The 22,535-nt window shown below is 42.1% G+C and overlaps 1 protein-coding gene across 1 annotated transcript; it reads right to left on the bottom strand.

Annotated features, from left to right (window-relative positions):
* Positions 1–1,125: 1,125 nt before the first annotated feature.
* Positions 1,126–20,724, bottom strand: srms (src-related kinase lacking C-terminal regulatory tyrosine and N-terminal myristylation sites). The gene is made up of 8 exons (XM_080762677.1): positions 19,694–20,724; positions 16,487–16,608; positions 13,768–13,934; positions 7,375–7,522; positions 6,972–7,130; positions 4,855–5,036; positions 3,894–4,050; positions 1,126–2,646 (listed from the first exon to the last, which is right to left on the bottom strand). The coding sequence occupies exons 1-8, from the start codon at positions 20,092–20,094 to the stop codon at positions 2,447–2,449; spliced, it is 1,536 nt and encodes a 511-aa protein (XP_080618803.1). The 5' UTR covers positions 20,095–20,724; the 3' UTR covers positions 1,126–2,446.
* Between the last annotated feature and the right edge of the window lie 1,811 nt (positions 20,725–22,535).

Genomic DNA, 22,535 nt, shown 5'->3' with positions numbered 1-22,535 from the left:
ACTGGTTAAACAATTTGGAATAAATAAAATAACAGAACCAATGCAAATACTTTAGTGCAAACTGAGACTGATATTAAACACATTCAAGATACCATTTGGTTTCGACTTCAGGGACACAGGTGAGATAGGTGAATCTTTTGCATGCACCTATAGTGAAGAAGTACTTTTGTAGTTCAGCAATATACTTGTGGGGGTTAACGGAATTTAAGTATTTAAGGTGTTTATGTATTGTATTTCTTGGTATGCTAGATTTAGAATGCACCACTTTGAATGGTATAGTTCAGGCTGGCTCATTAGATCAGCTGCCTGAGCCTAAAAATGCTGCCACTTATTAGTTAAAGTGGGTCTATTGAGGGTGCTACATGTGGTGTTAGGCAAAATAAATACACCTTCCGGTTGCAACCTACTACAGTACATGCACGGCTCTGTACTGACTGTAGTTGTCAAGGCGGTCGTCCTCACAGCGGAGCACGTCGTACGTCAAATCGTACACAAGTCCTTGAAACATCATATTCAAACCAATCTGAGAACCCATCGGCAAATAAAGGAGAAACCGCGCCCTTTTTTCCTTTGACATGAGTTCCTTTGACAGTCCGTCTCAAGAGACTATATTCAAACTAACTCAGTAGCTGACATGCAATGGTGGTGCAATGCTGTGGTCAGCGATGAGCCACACGGCACAGTTATGCACACCTCTGTCCTCTCAAGTTAAGTCTCAAGTCTTAACTTGGAGCAAGAATATATCAAAGCACGTGCGCCACCAGTTATACTCTGTTATGGTCACACAGGAGTAAATACCACTGCAGAGTAGCATCAAAACAAACTCGTCTTTAGGGCTGTAGAGTCCAGCGATGCTTAATGGTCTCACTTCTGGAGGGAGAGGCAGACACCCACCCGCTGGTGCACGTACACACACGCACATGAGCATATCTGATATAAAAGCTTACTGGATAGAAGAATACAAAGGCTCATAAAATAACTGACAGGGTTGAAGGTTCATGCACTCATGATTACCTAGTTTACTTCAACTGTCTGTAATATAGATTTAGCTTCTGTTGAAATCAAAGCTCCACTCATGACAAAATAAAACCTAAAAATACTTTTATTAATATACTTCCCATCCATTCTGGTTGGTACCAAATTGCATGCAGCCCTAAATTCATCTTTTGGTGTTTTTGATGTTTATGGCTCAAGTTTCCTTCACTTCACTTGCTTTCATCTTCTATAAATACCATGCATAGGACGTCCAAAATTGCATTGTTGGCTAATTGCATCGTTTTAAAACAACACTGCAAAATCATATTTTTTGGCACAACCCCCTCCCACCCCTGAATGACCCATTAAAAACCTCCTCTGGCTACTATGGTTAGGTCTCTGTGCGGTCCCAGTGGCTTTGTGTAGTTCTTCGTAGTCCACAGTTTGCAAGTTCTTCAGTGTGTTCAGATTCTGGAGTGTAAACATAGGCACTCAAGTTGTGACTGTCCGTGACAGCGGGCCGGTAGCTGAGCGAACACCATAACAGAGTCCTATTCATAGAAATACATACATATAGCATTATGGCCCATTAGAGCTATTTGTTATTGCAGAGGTTTCTCAGTGAAAGTGAAAATATAAAAATAATAGACAAAAGGAAAAAAAACAGAAATTGGTTTTCATAGCTACAGGCTATACTGCGCTGCCATTGGCCAAAAAACCCCTGTAAATTAAGTCTGGCGAGTAAACACTCTGTAAGCTCGACAGTCACATGACCCAGGAAGCACTGAATTATTGCACATAAAGTAAATTCAACGTTGGACACCGGAGTCCACGGACGGGTCACTTTCAAATCTTGACCCGTCCTTATATTTCATTGTGTGGCTCCACAGACATGGCACATAGATAATAAAATACAATTTAGAAAAATGTGTACAAATCACAGCTTGGGGTATAAAACCATAGAAGTTTTGTGCTGTGAGCATGAGTGTGAGTGTTCCGAGTGGTTAGTTTGGTACGAGTGCAGTATTATTCACATGGCGTCTTCATTTCTCCTCTCCTGTCCTGTCCTGTTCTACTCCATCAACTTCCTTCATATTCGTGTCTTTCACTGGGCTTTTCCTGCGCTCTTGGAGGGATGTCCAGCCTTTCTCTCCTTCCCCTATGAGATATTTAAACAAAGTAAAGAGGAAGAACAGTCCTCTTCCTCCTCTCTTGTTATAAATCACGTCATTGTGTGATGAGTAGAAAACTGAGCCAAGTTCAATTTTCACTACCTTTCTCTCTTCCCTCTCTCTCTCTACTCCACTTGCCGTTTCTAAAATAAAATCCTTAGTGTGAATAGAAGAACTTTGCTGTCCCTCTGTCACATTCTCAAAGCCTCTTCTGAACCGCCATCCCCCGGCCTATACTCTCTGTTCTCCTCCTTTCTATTTCTCTCTGACACATAGTGGAAGTCCAATAATAATCCTCTCTACACCTCTATGGTCTTGAAGTATATCCGGGCATAGATGGAGTCCAGCTGGCTGTGCAGGGCATGAAAAGAAGGTCTCTTGGAGGGTTCAGGGGTCCAGCAGTCCATCATGATTCGGTAGATGTTCTGGGGGCATCGGGTCGGACACGGCAGCCGAAAACCTGATGATAGGAGTTCCAGTACTTCCTTATTGCTCTTACCTGACAGAGAGACATGAGGGGGAATTAAAAAAGGGAATAGAAGAAGGCAAGAGGAGCAGAGAGACAGCGTAAGGGCCGATTCATACTCCTATTTTACCGCTGTTTCGGCACTGTAGTGCCGAAATGATTTCGGGCGCTCGTCAGAAAATGTCAGTAGCACCGAAGAGTCGACTTTAGGACGGTACCCGCCCCCCCTGAACCTCAAATGACGTCAAATTGTATGCTCTACAGAGCCGAACCGACTTTTATTCAGCTCTAAAATAGGAGTATGAATTGGCCCCAAGTCATTATTGCCACTATGCTCATTATGTGACTTATTATTTAACAGGCCAACATAGATCGTAAAGCAAACTACTATTCTGCCGGAGTCTAACACCCGTATCAAGATGATTTACTACGAGTAAGACGACCTAAAGGGCGAGGTCGCACTGAAACAACACATCTGGTAATGCCCATATATGGACTTTGTTTTTGAGGGGCACTAGCCCCTCCTATATACAGCTTTTGTTCCCACGAAATGTCCGCAACACAAACATTAAATGCCATTGACAATGAAGGGAAAATGTACGTCCTCTTGTCCCCACACGTCTCATATTTGCCATCGACAATGAATGGAGAAATTAGGTCAAATGTCAGCCAAATATGACGTAAATTTGTGGCAACAGGCATTCTGATTGGCCAGTATGAGATGATATATGATATACATATAAAAATGATAAAAGAGCACCCCGACAGTCTCTGACATTGAGGATTACTTTGGAATGTGTTTTAGTCATGGTTTTAAGCGGTATCCTCTGGATCCTTGTTTAATTAATGATGGCCCGATATGTTGTGTTTGAATTCAAATAAATTTTAAATCCGTTAGACTAACAATCAAGATTTTACAGTGAACACTAAATCAAATCCAAGCCTGCTTCAGATTACTGAATGTACTCCCTCTCTTCTCAGCCAATATGCAGCATCAAACCCAATGTGTGAAGCAAGCAACCCTACGTACTTTGTTGAAAATAGCAGATTTACAAGGTCACAACATGTTGCAACTATTGCAATTTGAACTCACCTATTATGACGTTCATGTGGCTAAAAGCAATCAATCCATAAACATGCATGTACAGTATACACACACACACACACACATACTGTTTACACACAGTAACAATGAATCAATAAACACACACACACACACACACACACACACACACACAGTATCGGTGGATAGATGAACAAAAATGTTCAGTGTTTTTTACCATCATAGGGCATCTTCCCCCGTGACATCATCTCATAGAGCAACACACCAAACGACCAGACGTCTGACTTGACGGAGAACTTCTGGTACAGTGCAGCCTCCGGAGCGGTCCACCTCACTGGGATCTTAGTGCTACGGCTGGCTGTATAGACGCTGTCCTGGAGGCACACAGGACAGTCATACATACATTACAGTACATACTGTAACATTAGCTGTACTAGAGATGTCCCGATACCAGTATCGGAATATGCCCTTATTACCAGTCATATCGACACACAAAGCAAAGCAAAGTTACTATATTTACCCAGGGTAACTGGACTAAGCTCAAGAACTTGTTTACAGCCAGGCCCTGCTCATAGAACATTTCATGGTAGGGGTTCAATGCCTTGCTCAAGGGCACTTCAGCGGTGGTAATTTTAACGTGCCGGTCCGGGGATACGAACTAGCGACCTTCCGATATCAAGACCGCTCCGCAAACCGTTCGGCCACCGCTGCCCCTTTACACACACACACACACACAAACACTAGGTCTGCTACGATTCATCGTAATCTAATCGATTATTCAATTAGTTGTCAACTAATTTAGTAATCGAATAATCGAATCGGCAACTAATCACTAGAGTTTTTTGCAATTTATCATACAGTAGGTGATTTCCCACTTAACCATAGTTTTTCCAAGTGTAACTAAACTAAAGAGGAGTGATCCATCTCTCTTCAGTTTGTCTTTAATTTGAATAGCAGCCTAATCAGCAGCTAATCAAATGAAAATTTGAATTAATTATATGTTTTATTAGTTGGAACATAAATTATAACCTAAAATATATTTTTAAGGTGATAGCTAAATAAGTGTCATAATCCGATTAATCGATTAAATAATCGGCAGATGAATCGATGAAAATAATAGTTAGTTGCAGCCCTAACACACACACACACACACACACACACACACACACTCCCCAAACCTTAATAATTCTTGCCAGTCCGAAGTCGGCCACCTTGCAGACCAGGTCATCCCCCACCAGGATGTTCCTCGCTGCCAGGTCTCTGTGAACGATGTGCCGATCCTCCAGATAGGCCATCCCCTCTGATATCTGACTGCCCATGTAGATCAGATGGGCTGACGTTAGCACCTGGCCCTCTGCCGCTGCAGCAAAGTCACACACAGTAGCAGTGCAGGTGTTATTTAGCATACGGATCGGTGTAATGTCAATGATAATTATATTCTGTCTATGGAAGCAGCATCTCCATTTTGCCTTGCTATGTGTGCCTCGTCGCTTAATTATAACATACCTAAGAACGTTTCCCCCCCCCCCCCACATTATTTGAATATTCATCATTTAAAATGATCTGTTGGACTGACAGCTTTGACAGTATTTTACCATGTGTGTGTGTGTGTGTGTGTGTGTGCGTGCGCACGAGCGCGCTGTGCATGTGGGTGGGCACATGTCTTCCTGCATAATGCATGGTTAATTCCATGTCTTCTGGCATAATGTGCATGCCTGTATGTAATATGCATGAGGAGTGTGTGTGTGTGTGTGTGTGTGTGTGTGTGTGTGTGTGTGTGTGTGTGTGTGTGTGTGTGTGTGTGCGTGAGTGCGTGTGTGCGTGCGTGTGCAAGTCAAGAATATACATTGTTGTGTTTGATCTACCACTAATGCAGGCCTTGAGGCTGATGTCTGTGATTATATAAACATGTTTCTCTCTCTGTGTGTGTGTGTGTGTGTGTGTGTGTGTGTGTGTGTGTGTGTGTGTGTGTGTGTGTGTGTGTGTGTGTGTATATATCTTAATGGATCATGTAATGTATGTATTTATTGGTTAACTGCCATTATCACCACTTGAGGTCATTGTCGTGATCTTCATATATGGAGATGGCCAAATATGGAGCGTGTCACGGGCGTGACGGACTGATGGCCATATATGGAGCGTGTCACGGGCGTGACGGACTGATGGCCAAATATGGAGCGTGTCACGGGCGTGACGGACTGATGGCCATATATGGAATGTGTCACGAGGCGCGACGGACGGACGGACTGACAGGTTTTGCATAGTTTTCATAGTAGTATGTAATATTATTTTCACTGCTAGACATTACGGAGGATAATCAGTTGTGCCCATCACTCAATGGGTAGAGGAATAGCATGCATTAAAAGGTGTTCCTTGTTTTTTATCCCAGGCTCTAGAGTGTTAGTGTCTAGTGACACATTCACTAGCACTATCTCACCTCTATTATGTGTGTGTCTCATCTGTCTAAGCTTCAAATAGCTCAGAATAAAGCTGCAAACCTTGCACGGGATCACTGTCCATTGAGTGTACTGTGAGGCAGAGTACTGAGATATTGCATGCTCAGAGTAGAGGTAGAGGTTGGTCATGCAATTGTGTGAGTTTCTTTTGGAATATTTGTCATAGTAAACAACCAGTTTGTCTGTGCTCACAAATGCAGTATGTGAGAGATCGTCATAGCCATGCTGCCAGGCAGGTTACTAGGGGTCACATGGTTAAACAAAAACCCAGAACAAATGTAGTGTGCAGATCATGTAAGGGCAATTACTACTGTATATGGAACAAGCTACCAACTATGATCACTGAAGCAACCAGTAAGGCTAGTTTTAAGAAGCTCCTTAAAAGACACTTGATCAATTACTGTAATTTCAATTAACTGGCCTGCAATTTAATGGATTGTTATCCTTTCTTTCTTTTTTTACGTGACCTTTATTGTCTTGTGGTGTGTATGTAATTGTTACGGTATGTTTGTTGTGGGTAATTACCGCATAACTTCCGGGTATGATGACGACGTCACACGCATACCCTCTATAGAGCCTGTTTTGCGACTGTGAGTCACTGTGTAGTGAATGACAGAATCAGATTAATTCCAGGAATGTACCAGGCCAGACGGACCTTTATCTTATCTCTGATTTGTTTCAAGTTACTGGGTGGAAATTACTGTATGTGACGTAGTTTGAGTAGGGCTTGAGGCTACGAGCGTGAGTGCACCTGAGCACTCCTCCCTCTGGCTCCCAGCTCTTGCTTTATGCACCTGTGTGTGTGTGTGTGTGTGTGTGTGTGTGCGCGCGCAACATACAGATGAGGTAGGCTTTGAGGCTGCCTTTGGTCATGAGTTCGGTGACGATGTAGACGGGCTCTCCTCTGGAACACAGAGCTAAGAGCTGGATCAGCCTGGGATGGTGGAGGTTCTTCAATGCCTGGACCTCCTTTACAAACTCCTCCTGCTTTGTGTCCTCTGGGGAGGAGCAGAGAGGAGGAGGAGAGGGAAGGAATCCATTAATCCATCCTATCTGTCCATTAAATCAGTCATCCTATGCACCCTATGTCCATCTAGGCACCCATCTACAGTATATCAATTTGTCAATCTTATCTACCGTATCTACCCATCCATCATTTCTATAGATCCATCCATCCAAGCAACCACCCATCCACCGATCTAATCCTATCCATCCATCCCATTTGTCTATCCATATCCATACCTTGTTTGAGCATCTTAATGGCCACTCTCTTGTTCTCCGTGGTCCATACGGCCTCCCACACCTCTCCAAAGTGTCCCTCTCCCAGCTTGCGGTGCATTTTGAACTCCTCTCTGGGCCTCTCCCAGGGTTCCATGTCAAACAGCTCCCTCTGCACAGAGACCAAACAAATGTGTTCACTTCACACGCCATCGTTGCTATCAGACTCTTTCAACCATTTATTTTAAATCAAGTGGTCCATGACAGAGGTTCTAACTAAGCATGTATGTACACTGTAAAATCCTGAGTGTTAATAATAATGCACTATACATTTTGTCAGTGCACACACACACACACACACACATCCTGATCCTATAAAGCATTTACTGTACATCCGGTCGTAACTCAGCCTGACCTCATTAGTATTCTGACTAAACCTTGTTAATATTCCGTTTCATCTCTCTGCTGACTTTCTCTGTTGGGATTAGAAGATTGTGTTGTGCAAGCTCTCTTTTCAAAGGAGGGACTTCTGTGCTCGGGCCTAATGCTTTATACACCCACAGTCTATCTGAAGACATTGGAATCAAGTTATTTTCAGTTTACTTATTATGCTAAAATAACAACAAGAGAACGTTTTACAGTTGAATTCCGCAATATGTTAAGACAAGCCCCTGTTTAAAGGTTCCACAGCTTGAAGATGGCTCCATATCATTTATATCAATTAGGACAGCTTACAAAGCTAAATTCATGGACTGATTATTTTAAAGTGACAGTCAGAGTAGTTTTATTTTTCATCTCATACTATGCCACAAATATTGCTCAGAGCAAAATCTTAACCGGCCTTAAATAAACACAGGATTCATGCTTTCTCCAAGCTTTTCAGGGGTATCAGTTTTGTTTATATAACAACTAAAGCCAAGTGCTGACTGGTGGCATTTAAAAGAAAAAAACACACAGAAATGCTTTCAGCTGCTAGCCTTTGCAGGGTCAAGTACAAAGCAAAATGCTCGGTGATCATTATCAATTTGTCACTCAATAGAGTACAAATGGACGCCAACGGGTCCATTTGGTTACATTTGTACAGTCGCAAAGTTAAATGAACACTGAGGATTTTCCGGTGTAGGACAACTGAGAGAAACAAGACGGAGGGTTTCAGTGGTATTTGATACAAAGTGCACAGGAGTATATTTGACATGATATTTTATTCCAGACATTTAGCTGATGCCGTTATTCAGAAGGACTTACTGCTGAGTGAGCAGATTCAGTGTCAGCTTGACAGGGACACAGGCAGCAGAGATTGAATCTGGGAACCTGCGTTATGCGGCAGTCAAACCACTATTCCAACCTCCCCGGGGCCACCTATACATACTACATGTACACTTTCAAACATCATAAAGACTGAGGTTTGAAAGCACTATGAATGTCTGTGGCTCTGTACAGTCAGGCTTTGTGGAGCTGGGAGAAGTATTTTCAAAATCCACAGCAAAACAGGAGTGCCCAACAATGCCGGTGTTGGGTACACTTGCGTTTATGTCAACTAGATACAAACATTAATGTCAAATCGCACTCTTTTGAGTGGAGGCGGGGCAGCAACAGGGAGCTGTTTTGACAATAAGCACATTTTTCTATATTGTTGACAATTGTACACTTTAAAATACCGTGCCTAGTAATATAAGCATTTGGGAATATACTATACATACATTCCCCGTGTGTCCAATTTTAATGTTTGGCAATATTGTGGAATACGTGTGGGTGAGTGAATATATGAATGAACAGATGGATGGATGGATGGAATTATCGTCAATCTCCTGTATGAATAAATGGGAGCGGACATCAAAAACGGATGTGACAAATTTATTCCTTAACAAATAAGAACACAATCTCATGCTACTCAACATGTTCTAGTGATTAAGCACTTTGACATAAAATGAAATAAATAATATGAATGAAATGAATGATTTTCAAGTGAGAGCACATCAAGCAATCAACAAGTTAAAAAGACTTAGATATTGTCTAATAAATACAAATAAAAGACAAATTGTCTTCGTTTACTTAGTTTAAGCAACAAAACTATTAAAAAAAAAAGGTCCCTAGAAGGCGTTTCCAGATTTGGCCTCAGGCATCGATGGGTTAAACATTTCAAGTATCTCAGTGTTATTGTTGTGAATCAGATTGTATACACAACATGTACTTGTACATGTTGTGTCACATGTACTTTATTTGACATTATTTTCAGATTATTTTTAAGTTATGAGCTTGCAGGTCAGATTTTCATCATACACCATGTGCATAGGTCTTAAGTGCATGGTTAAATACGTAGTAAAAAGTGGCACCATTTTAAAAAAATAGCAGGAGCCGGGCAGGTAGTGTTCCTTAGCAGACAAAATGCGAATGGCAATTTTCCAAAAGCTTTAAGAAAAGGCACAGGTACAATCAGCCAATAGTGCATTCATAAAATCAAAGCAATCTATAACAAATGTTTGTTCTGGTGATTGGAATAAATAATTCTACATTTAATAATAAATCAATATTAAAAGTATGCATTTAAAACTCAGCATTTGAAATGAATAGATCTAAAAAAGTGTGAAATTAAAACAAATGGGATGAATCATCATAGACAGTAACGTATGCAAATGCACTTGCTATATGGGTATGTGTGCATATCTATGTGGCCTACGGTAAGTGTGTGCGTGTGTGTGTGTGTGTGTGTGTGTGTGTGTGTGTGTGTGTGTGTGTGTCCGTATGTGCGTGCGTGCGGTATGTGTGTGCATGTGACAGTTTAGTGAGTAGCTTCAGATTGTGTCCATGGTCACATGGTAACTGAGCCTCAAACTGTGGTCTGCAAGGAAGAAGAAAGAAAAAGCCACCAATCACTGAACTCTTCTCTCCAAAGACTACACAATACAATATAATCCTCCATTCCTCACGGTTCATTTGTAACTCAGATTTGTAAGAACTTTGAGTTACAAATTGATGTAGTTATTTTTGTGTACACAGCACGATCACATACACCGCATTAATTTGCCCTGGTTGAGGGGAATGATAAAAAGACTGGGAGGGCGACATCTGATATTTGCTGCATTGTTCAAAATGCTATTTTCACCTCATCTTTGTGGCTAAATAGGGCTATGGATATAATAAACTACCATGAATGCCTGGGAGATAAGATAATCTATATTCATCACATATACTTGCATGCTTAACTGTTATCACGAGCAACTGGGCACAAAGGAACAAAACTAGTCTCCCGTTGCCAGACAACTGGATCTCTCTGCCTACCTGTCTGGTGACATCTGAATCCAAGCTAGTTGCTGGAACAGTGGCGAACGGCCACTAACAAGCCTAAGGTATGCCTACTGGTACGGTGCGATGTGGAGATTCTTCTCAGATATGCTTTATAATTTCCCATATATTTGAAGTTATACAGTAATGCTACAATGTTCCCTTTTACTGCGACAGATCAATTAAGTGAGCAATTTAGCAACTCAATTAAGATTATTAACATTTCTCCACGAGTGTCAACGAGTGTGGAGGGGTGTTGTCCAGGGGTTTTCTTTTTTTTGACTGCTAGTTGTGTTTTGTTTTTCGTTTGTTTTTTCTTGTCTTTTTCTTTTGTGTAAGTCATGTGAATTTTGTATGCTTTATTGAAAATCATTAAAAAACTTTGATGACAAAAAAAAAGAAAAGATTATTAACATTTCTTTATGTCAAATCCTTTGTGAAACAAAATCTTACTCCAAGTTCAGCATTCATTGTGTTTCTATTATACAATAGTGAGCGTGTAGAATTGTCAACCAAGTTCCCTACTGTACTGTCCCTAAAGTTTTGGCTGGCAGAATGTCGTACTGACCTACATATTGTACCTACCTGCTCACTCACTGAATCCTTGGGGATATCAGCATCTTTTCTAAGAGTCATTTTAGTTTTTTTTTGCCATCACATCTTCGTCTCATGCTGCATATTCATAATTACAATAATTTAACAGGTCTCTACTGTATGCATTGAAAAATGCAGTGTTTGGGTCTGCTGCCAAATGAGAAGTGAATCCCTTCGGTGTAAAACATAATTAACCACATGAACCCTCATGCCCTAATCGAGGCATGCCTCAATACAGTACGTGAAATACATGTTTGTAATTTTTTGTATAGGCAAACCTTTTGTGAAAATAGGGTAACAGTTGGCATAAATATAGGCAAACTTTTGACCAAAATAGGTGAACATTCTGAAAAGAAAAAAACATTCAGCGACATTCAGTATGCACTGCCCCAGGACATGAACAGACATTACAAATCCTGAGATTAAAGATAATGACAAATAGGTCTCCTCTTGTAAGCATAATACACACCATATGAAACCAGCGTGTCCGTGTACTATAATCATTGGTAATCCTTTGTTAATTGGTTCAATTTATGTTTTACATTAATTCACGTGTTCCTGGATTCAGATCACCACTGCAACTTGTAAGAATCCCGGTAATTACAGTAGAGTACCGTAGGTGTCCTTTAGGAATGACAGAGAAAGGTTTCTTCTAGTTCTCTCTAAGGTACTGACTGAGCCCCTGTGTGTGTTAATCCTTGACTTAAAAATACTCCACTGTGGGGGTGCTTCTTCTGTCGCACTGCAGAAAGAAACTAAATGCACACTGTCAAATCCTCTGTATTAAAATAACTCAAATAGTGTACAATAATGACTGAATGGACCTGTAACACTAAGCATTTTACTGTGTAAAACTTAAGGCTGGTTGTGGTGTTTTAGTCTCCTGGGGTTCTTTCTCAGAAATATTACATTTTTGACAGTGAATAATTGTGCAAACATGCACATATACCCTCTGGTTATCCTCTGAATTCTCTCTGTTAGTTTTATCATCCACATAAATTAATTATTCTGGTTCTTTTCACAGCTTTGAAAACAGCTTAATTTTCTTCCGTTTTATTTTTTGTTCTTCAAATGTTCCATGTAATTCAATTATCGGATTACTTCTGCCCCAAATATGCCCTCTTTTAAACTGTAACCCATGAATATAGAAAACAACACATGGCTCATTAAACTGCCACTTCTCTGTAATGACTCAATTGCTAATTTGGACTTTTTCACGGTTTCGCTCTGTAGGAGTCTAGTTGTCAGCTGGACAGATCAGCACCAGAGTTCTGGTGCACAGTGACAGAAAGCCGCAGCTGTCGCGCCACTAGTATTTGTGTTTGTGTGTGTCGGTCCATTTGTCGGTCCATAGCTAATCTAGCAGATTCAGATTCCTTTAATAGCCATTGTCTGTACACGCATAGGAATTTGTTTCGCCATTGTCTTGTGTGCATTCAATTCTTTTTTTCACACAACAGATAAATACGAACACCACAAAGCAAATTATTTTAAAAATATTTAACTTCAACGATACAATGGAAGTCAACGAGCTCGTGAACGCTCTGAAACCTCGCCCAAAATTTGATATCACAGATGACTGATGTCACATGGAATTCTGAGATCTACACTGGAGCCACGCTGTTCCCCTTGACCCGATAGCACTCATTCCTGTAGTTTACACCATTTATTGAGTAGTGAATAGAGACATAACGGCTGGCTTAGTGCAACTGGCCTTTTCTTTTTGGGGCGTTACAGTGGAGAGACGTAATTTAACATTGGTCACAACAAAGGCATACAGTTGAGACTAGATATAACCTGGGTTTTGGATATCATAATATCGTGATGTGTGTTGTCTTTTTCTGGTTCTAATCACTTCATCATCATCATAAATGATATTGTTGTCACAGTATTGATAGAGGTAATAGCTCAAAAATATTGTATATCTTCTTTTGTCCATATGCGACACGCCCCAGACTACAAACTGGCCGAGTCATGAAGATACTGCGGCAACTTTGAATATTAATGAGTTGCCTCTTTGATTAACTAAAGTGCCAAGACAGAAACCTAATGAGAGCAGAGAGAGCATGATTCATAATTACGACATGTCCCTGTAAGTAAAGCTCAGTCTACTAATCACTCACTTCACCACACTGTCTGCTCTCCTGTTGATGCTGTGTGTGTGTGTGTGTGTGTGTGTGTGTGTGTGTGTGTGTGTGTGTGTGTGTGCACACACACCACGCCACATGTGACGTGGTGTGTGCACATGCCACGCCACATGTGACGTGGTGTGTGCACACACCACGTCACATGTGAGCCAATTCATTTCAGTAAATTTAGCATGCATGTGACTCTGTGCATTTGAGTCAGTGATTGTGTGGGTGCCTATTTGTGACTCCAAGTGTACACATGTGCCCAATATGCAGGGTGTCTGTTGAACATACATCAGTGTTTCTGTAAGTAACCTTTTTGGACATACAAGGTTTCTGTCCAAGACAGCGATGATATGGAGGTATCTAGGATTTATTTTCCTGTGTGTGTAGTGTGTGAGAGTGACCCTACCTGCTGAGCGCAGGGTTCTTCCAAGGCGACCCCCAGACTGCGGGAGTTCTTCTGGTAGTAGGAGATGAGCTCTCCCAGCGTGCCAAAGGAGATCTTGTCGGAGACAAAGTAGGCCCCGATGGTGGAGCGCTGGATTCTAAAGTGGTACACCTTTCCCTCGCTCCTGGCTGCAGAGGACAGAGGAGAGACCGCCGGTCACTAGGAGACCTTACAGTATGCCAGTGGTTTTCAACCGGTGGTCCTTGGGGGGGTTCCAGGTGGCCCCCAGCTAAATGATGGAAAGTTGGTAACCAAATGGACCCTTATAGTTCTTTAACTCTTGAGAGTGTAAAATGTAACGGGTCCATTTGGTTTCATTTTACACTCTCAAGAGTTAAATTATTGTTAAACATCTGCATTACTTAATTTACAACATTTTGATCAAAATGCACCCGTCTCTCCTGTGGTACCAACATCAATACGGCACGGAATTGTGGAAAAACTTTAACCAACAATATCCCTTAGTTTTGGGTCTGCGTGGCTAAATCTCATCAAATTGTGGTCTGTGGCTCAAATACCGATTAAATAATGGGCCTTGGTAATATGAAAAGGCTTGAAAACCACTGCAGTATGCCACGGCCACAAATAGCCACAATGGTTCTGCAGTGAAATTCAACTTCAACTAGCCGTTTCATCAGTTCATTTTTTGTGTTTATTTTATTTTCATAATGCATCACCACCCCTAGGGGGTCTCGGTACACTCCACAACATGAATAACACAGTAGCAAAAAAGAAATACAACTGCACATACAATACACAAATACACTAAACAGGAATATGTAGCAAGCAAGAGAAGTGTACGTGTGTACATTAGAAGGTCAGTATTCCAGGGTTGTGAACTTGTGACGAATTTGCATTGAAATAAAAGCAATTCATTTAATCTCTGTTCTTAATCAATGCTCAGGATGTATTAAACTGCATAAATTAAACTATTAAAACTAATAAACAAACTGTAGTAGCTCTTTGTTTGTAGCAACTCTCTTGTTGTTGGTAACCACTAGTGTTTACCAAGGACAATACAGCTTTTGTTTATAGGGGACACATACATTATTAATATTATAATTACACGTTTCTTTCTTTGGTAAGTGGTATGTGTGTAAGTGCTATGGTATAAGTGTGATAATGCACACTGAAGTGTCCTGATATGACAATAAAGAACGTCACACCCCAACCTCTTCTGTTATTTTCCTACAGTATATTGGGACATCTATTGTGCATGTATTATCGCTTACTTATTACACGGCTTGATCGAACGCTTGGTTCTGATTGGTCAATCACTGAATTCAGCACTGTGTTATTTCTGGATAATGACCGCTGGGCTCAGTAACAGACCGCTGTCTAATCAAAGGCTCAGTGCACCTGCTCATATCAATCTGCGCTGCACGATTTTGTGCCGTATCCAACATGAGAGCCATGTACACAAACACACCATGTCATTTACAACTAAACATTGCTCTCAAGTCTCAAGAATGTTTTTTTAAAACATTTGGAGCAGGAAATACACAATGCAGTATCCGAAAATTGAATTGAAGTAGCCGTGTAATAAACAGGATAATATATACTCCACGCCGGTAGTTAGTAAAAATAACCCCCTTCAAGATAATTAAACATAAAGGCGAAGCACTCACTCACACACACACACACACAGTATGATAAAAAATGACATCTATCTGACAAAGCCATTTCTTAACCATTAATCAAACACAGTCTGTACTACAGTACTACTCAGCACTCTGAAGCCCCTCCCCCACTCCAAGGGCATTGTAGAGCAGATAGATAACATAGTAAACATGCATGTACTACTCTATTGGTGTAAGTGTTTGAGGGGGTTCAAGAATTACGCGCACACACACACACACACACACACACACACACACACACACACACACACACACACACACAAAGAAGCAAGGGCAGAGAAAACAGAAGGTGTAAACCCCTGAGACCTAAGAAGACCTTGAAGAGAGAGACAGAGACACTCAGAGACAGATGGACAGACAGGCTGTCAAACAGAGACAGGGGGAGGTCTATTACTGCCAGTAGAAGTGTGGCAGAAGGGATGGGGAGGCATAAAATGAAAACAAATGACTGTGGTGGAAGGACAAATATAATTGAACGAGGGAGGAGAAAGGATGTACTGTAGAGAGAAAGAGAGAGAGCTGAAGGTGGGCGCCGGCAGCTAAAGACCTTGAGAGATTGAAGGGTAATGGAGGGCGACAGGAAAGGGCAGAGGACAGGAAAGAAAGAAAGAAATTAAGGGGGAGAAAGAACCAATAGAAAGAGTGAAACACAAAGGAGGAAGAAGGGTAAGGAATGGGGAGATAAGCGGGTGAAATAGGAGACAGAAAGAAGAGAGGGAATGATTGAGACAACAAGACAAGGAATGTGTGACTGATAATGTGAGGAGAGGTGAGGAAAAGAGAAAAGGGGACATACAGAGGAGGCAAGACAGACAGGACCACATGGGACTAGAAAGGATTAGACAGAAACAAGTGGCAGAAAGGATGGAGGGAGTGAAAGAGGGCAGGAGGGAGGTGGCATTTTGAACAACAACAACAGGGCAGACACAGTGGGAAGCAGGCAAGGGGGGAATTTAAAAGAAAAGAGAGATGAGGAAAGAGATGAAGACCCAGGAGGCAGAGAAGGGAAGAAAAGGGACGAGTGGAGGAGGAGAATGTACCTGAGATGGTGTACTCGTCACTGTGACTCTCGCTGATCCGCACCAGGAAGGAGCCATCTTTGTTTTGGGAAGCAAGCAGCAACTTCTCTGCTTTACCTCGGATTATGTTACCATAGTACCACCTACAGACGGACAGACAGATAGAGGGATGGAGGGACAGGCAGAGGATGGATAAATGGACAGGTGGATATAAGTATAGAGTCGAAATAAATAAGAAAGTGTATGGACTTATGATGAAGAGAAGAGAGGATAAAAGAGTGGAGGTTTGATCGAACAAGGGAACATAGGGGTGTATATAAACAAGTGAAAAAACTGTTTATACAAAACATGTGGACATACATAGGACAAAGCACACAGTAACATTAATCCTCATTGTTCATTTAACTCAGAGGGTGTAAGCATGGCCCCAAATGTGTTCAGGCGCATCAGAGATCACTAAGGTTACTGCTCAAACAGCCAGAGTTTAGGTGCTGCCTTCACACAAACACAATAGACAATAGAAAGGGAGACATGACACACTGCCACTTCTTTTGCCGTTTTGACAATTCTATTTACCTCTTCTGAATGCAACTTTAAAACGATTTTGACACAACAATAACAAGACATTTCTAAACCTTTTTTGAATGGTCATTTTCCATTTATCCTGAACTTGAATATAATATTGTTTATATCAAGACATCCTCTTATTTATAGTATCCTCCTAGCTGACCTAGAATTCAGACGATCTTGAAATTAATCTTTAGTGAAAGGGCATCAAGTATTGTAGCTGTGTAGTCTTGCCTATTGTCACAGATATGAATAACTAACCCATATTTACTTATCATCTTGTGAAGGGCAGGCCTCCTTGGCTCCTGCCCGTTTGGCATACTTCCATGACTATCTGGTTTCACTGAAACAAGGTGTGGGAAGTGACAAGGAGTATACTCTCCAAGTGTTTCTTGTGGGCTACTGTATGAGTGTACAGGTGTTTACCATTTATAATTATTGTTGTTTATAAATATTGTTATTATAGATTAGATTATAGTCCAAATATAGGCCTATTGTGTTTAGTTAGAATGCGTGCAGGTGTTAGTAATGGTTCTGCTCATGAGGTGGTGTTACAGTATGAATGTATACTAGGTGTTAATAGTCAAAGGTGTATAAGCTTCTAGTTCTTAGTATAGTAGCCTATGTAAAGACCTAAAGTTTAGAGCTAGGTTTTGGTTGAACATTGGACATTGTCTGTAATTTTACAAACTTGCAAAAGAGAATATGTGTGGTAGCCTGGTAGGCCTAGGCTATCATTATTAAATTCAAGAACCGCTGTCTGTCTGTCTGTCTGTCTGTCAGTCAGTCTTTCCCTTCCCTAGCATAGAGCAAGACAGCTGCTCGCCTAGAGCGCCTCCTCACTATTACATTCAAGAACCGCTGTCTGTCAGTCAGTCAGTCTGTCCCTTCCCTAGCATAGAGCAAGACAGCTGCTCGCCTAGAGCGCCTCCTCACAACGCCACAACGCACGGACAGCCTCACGGAACCTAGTGCCGTGCAGCCCTGTCCTCCAACCTCAATCTGCCCCACATTACACACGCCAAACATTCTAACAATCATCTTAATTACATTAATTTGCGTCAAAAACAACTCATCTCCGCGCAAATCATATGTCACCAGTGAAATGCATGTTGGGACGGACACTGATTAATACTGGGACAAACTCCTCCCTATAGAGGGTATGAGCAGGCATAAAGTGAATGGCAAATCGAGTGGCATATTATCACCATATGGTCCCTTTATTGTTAATGGCAATATTATCGTCATATTGTCTCTTTATTTTTTAATCACATAAAGTCTCTATTAGGATGATAAGGCTTAACCTGACTCAGATGGGGCAGCAGAGAGTACACTGGGTCCCCCCCCCCCCTCCTCTCTGCTGCCCCATCTGGCGGAGTCAGGTTAGATAAGGCTACCTCCCCTTTAGAAGCTGCTGCCCCTACAATAGATTATTCCTGCTCCGAGATATAGCTGATAGGGAGAAACACAATCCACAGCCCATTGTCGCACATTACAATATGGTGGGCGTCACGTGTGCAAACTGTGCATGTGCGTGTGTCCGTGCGTTTGTGAGAGTGCAACCACGTCCCACATGTATAGGGGCCCATACAAGGGATAAGTAGGCATGACAAAATAATACATTTGATATCAAAAGATCTCTCTTCCATTTTCAGGTCCAACATTATGCTATACTACTGTGAAGTCAAGCATGTTTAGCCTGTGTAGTGATGATTCTGTGTTCTCTAACAGAAACCATAGGGAGAGGTGTTTTTGTTGATCACAGCTTCTTAGAGGAAGCCTTCCCAACTAAAGTGCTAAAATATCATCAGCTAGAACAGGCCATCTCACAGTTAGGCTACAGATGTAAACTTTTGGTTGTTATCTTTGGTAGCCTAGGGGGGCCATCAAATGGCCTGGCCTCTACAAAAGGAGGGCCAAACAGTTGGCAAGGTACTGCTGCTCAATATCAGCCATTATCCTGGAAGCCGGTCAATTTGGAAGAGGCGTTGTTTCCTTTAGTTACCCATGATTGATGTCTGCTGCCTGTCAAAGTATGCCAACATTATTGTATGTGACAATGTTCTGCCTTATACAAGGCACTTTGTAACTGTCTGGTTTCCTATTATCTGACTGCACTGGCAGTGTTTATGTCCTTTGTACAAGGCATTCTTGTACTTCTTTTTATGTGGATATCAATAAATGTTTAAAGTGTGTGTGTGTGTGTGTGTGTGTGTGTGTGTGTGTGTGTGTGTGTGTGTCTTGTGTGTGTGTGTGTGTGTGTGTGGGGGGGGGGGGTTGTGGCTGCATAGAGAACATCCATAAACATGATAAATGTCAGGCTTTGCTTCAACACAGTAAAGGGGTTTCAAGTACATTTTGGTTCAAATTCAAAGATGTCATCATGGCACTGAATTTGCGCACTGAGCTAATGCCAAGACATTAGGCTCAGGCTGTGTGTTTGTGTGCGTGTGTGTTGTTCGGGCCCACACACAAACTTGTGAATGAAATATTCAGTACTATAAAAGCCAGGATAGCTTTCATTGTTCACCAATACATAATTAAAGGCAACATGCGGTACTCGCGCACAGCTGCTGCTGCTGCATGGGATGCAGCCTGCTGCAGGTGTATTTAGTAGGCTAACTGGACCTGTTTTTGTGACACTATCTGCCACTCACTCACTTGTGTTTAGCGAATTCGTCCTGCAGCAGGGCCACGTAGTTGGCCGGCACGAGACCGGACTCCAACGAGCCCGTGAGCTTCTTGGCGAGCACATATTCCCCCCGCTTCTCCAGCACCGACAGCTTGTCCCCCTCCTTCACCGTCAGCTCCTCCTGGCTCCGGGCTTCGAAGTCGAACAGCGCGGCGTACAGCTGCACCGGCCTCTTCTTGGGCGACGGAGCGCGGATGTCACCTGAAATGGTCCGGATCTCCGCCGGCCGCGAGTTGTTGTTGACGACCGCAGCGTTGGCGATGGTCATCGTGTTGTGGTTGCTGGTGATGTCTGGATAATGGAACTCGGGCCAAATGCAGTTCCACAGCCGGCTCAGACACGGCATACAGCAGCGACAGCAATCCTCCATTCCGGACCATTTAAAAAAAACCGCAGGGGTGTTTAATAAATAAATAATATAAATCGCTCGCGGGGATGTTATCGGGTGGTAGGGTGAATTGAGGTACCACTCAGGGGGTTAAATTAGTCCAACAAAAGCTTGGTCCCGGGCCGGCCCAGAGTTACAATTCAATCCCCCCTTCCACGCTCTTTCGCTCCTCGCACAGCTAACATATCTGCACCGCCAGCAGTAGTTCTAGTTGAGCAGCAGCAGAGAATCCTGAGGAACCGGTTTTCCTTTCGCCTTTGCTGTGATCACGGATCAAAACATCCACGGTTCCCGAGCGGTCCACGGCGGCGGCCTGTGGGAATGCGGAAACGGGCGTGGAGGCGATCCAACTCGGATCAGTTCCCTGAAACGCCTCGGCGGCCTGGGCGGCGGTCCAGAGGAACGAATCATTAGGTCCCCGGGACCCCACAGGAAAAACAATGTTAATCCATCCTAATAGCTGCGTGCCTAATGGAAGAAAAGCTAGTTACTGATATTAAACCGTGTTGCTCGAAGAATAAGTGCCAATGGTATGGATTTAAAAAAAAGGTAAGCCTGCGCCATACGCCAAAAGTTAGGTGTTTTGGTTTGGTTTGGCGCGGTGAACACATCCCGGAGATCCCGTTGTCAGTGCACCTGCGCACTCCTCCTGACCCCCACCCAGCTCGTGCGTGCGTGGAGGGCGGATACAGCAGCACCTGCGCGTGCGTGTGAGTGAGGAGAGAGAGAGAGAGAGAGAGAGGGAGGAGACTGGAGTGGAGAGAGAGAAAACAGTAGGCTACGCACTAAACATATGTTTTTGTGCTACACACTTGACACGATACACACGTGTGTGTGTGTGTGTGTGTGTGTGTGTGTGTGTGTGTGTGTGTGTGTGTGTGTTGCTTAAGCAGGACCAGCTAATTTATTCTATTATAATATGATTATACTGTAGCCTACTTTTCACCAAATAAAGCTGAACTCTGTTCTCAATAACTTAATTCAACCTGCTACATCACAATGCTGTGTCTTAATTAGGAAGTGTTTGTTTGACTGGCCCTGATAAAGATCACAGTATCTCACGTTGAAAGGTTGGAGGCTGATAAGGATATCAGCTGCTTTTTTTCTCCTATGCCTCCTGATTCTCATACATCATTGTTCTTTGTTCCTTTTGGGAGGTGTTTACTGTTTACACTACAGGCTACCTGGCCTCACCTGGGACTGTAACAGAGTGCCAATTAAGGAACTTTTTGTAGCCTATCTATACAAAGTACAGCTACAGTTATAAGAATAAGCATATATATATATATCGTGTTTTTGGGGCTTTAAGACTGACAGGAAATGGGCAGAGAGATGGGAGGATTGGGAGTCAAACCTGCGACACACTGCCAAGCTGGATTCACAGCCTACGTGCCCAGACGCAGACGTCTAAAAGATCCTTTTAACTTCTTTCAACTGGGCATCCCTTTTTTGGACATTACTCATTAAAGGCGAATATATTTAATGGGACCCCCCCCCCCCCTTTTTCCCCCCAAAAGTAGTGAAAATAGATTATATTCGATGCATGCATGAGACTGTCGCGATCTTGTATATGCATTACACGACAGGCAGCCTCTGTAGACAGATTTAAAGCACTATTTTGCATGGTTCACTGTCTTTTTGGTATTATTTTAATGTTTTATGCATTTTCTTTTCTTTTTTCTCCATAAGTTCTCTGTAAAGCACTTTGAGCTACATTTCAAGTTCGAATACAGGTGTACCATAAGATTTTGACTTGCCCATTGCCCCAAATTTTTGAGAACACATCATCAAATCTCAACTGTGGTATTCATCTGAATGGAGGTATCACTGGCTCAAAAAGTGCCCGCTTGACATTTTCACGTGTTTATACTCAAAACAAAAGGAGTTTTCTCAAAAGTATAAGATACCTGCCTCAGAGTAATTAAAAATACAGGTCAATTTTGTCCTGATAATGTCAGAATTCAAAAGGAACTCAGCCAATTGATTAAAAAGCTAATACATAATGATGGGGCTGACAATGGAACATTGTAGTTTATTCCAAGCTGGTCAGAGCACTTCAAGCTGGAATTTCCAGCTTTAAATTCTTGTGGAGCATAAATCAACGTTATCTTTATTAGTGAGAGACCATCTTAGGCTATACCTGCAAAACTAGTCTTCAAGAAACAGAATAAACATATTGTCCAAATGTATTTTGATCTAATCATAGACTAAAAGTTTGGCAAATAATTTTAACCGACAATGCTGATGTCAACAAATATGACCCATACTTTCCCCTTGTGTTGTCTCAAATTCTGTCTCTGTAATGTAAAAGAATATCCACCTTCCCTGAAAAGTGTGTAGTTGTGCCCAGAGACGGTCTGGGATTGATTCCTTTGTCTCACCATCTGACAAATAAATTGCTGTTGATTCTCCAGTCAAAGCTT

This window comes from Protomyctophum bolini (assembly GCF_963924005.1).
Source record: "Protomyctophum bolini genome assembly, chromosome: 5".
NCBI lineage: Eukaryota > Metazoa > Chordata > Actinopteri > Myctophiformes > Myctophidae > Protomyctophum > Protomyctophum bolini.
The sequence above is the reverse complement of the archived record's forward strand: the minus strand, read 5'-3'. Positions and strand labels throughout refer to the sequence as shown.

Excerpts from the sequence above, each read along its gene's own strand:
- srms (XM_080762677.1), bottom strand. The coding sequence starts at position 20,094 with ATGGAGGATTGCTGTCGCTGCTGTATGCCGTGTCTGAGCCGGCTGTGG. Across the intron at positions 16,609-19,693 it reads GACGAATTCGCTAAACACAA|GTGGTACTATGGTAACATAA; the intron begins GTGAGTGAGTGG and ends GTCCGTCTGTAG. Across the intron at positions 13,935-16,486 it reads TGACGAGTACACCATCTCAG|CCAGGAGCGAGGGAAAGGTG; the intron begins GTACATTCTCCT and ends TGTCCTCTGCAG.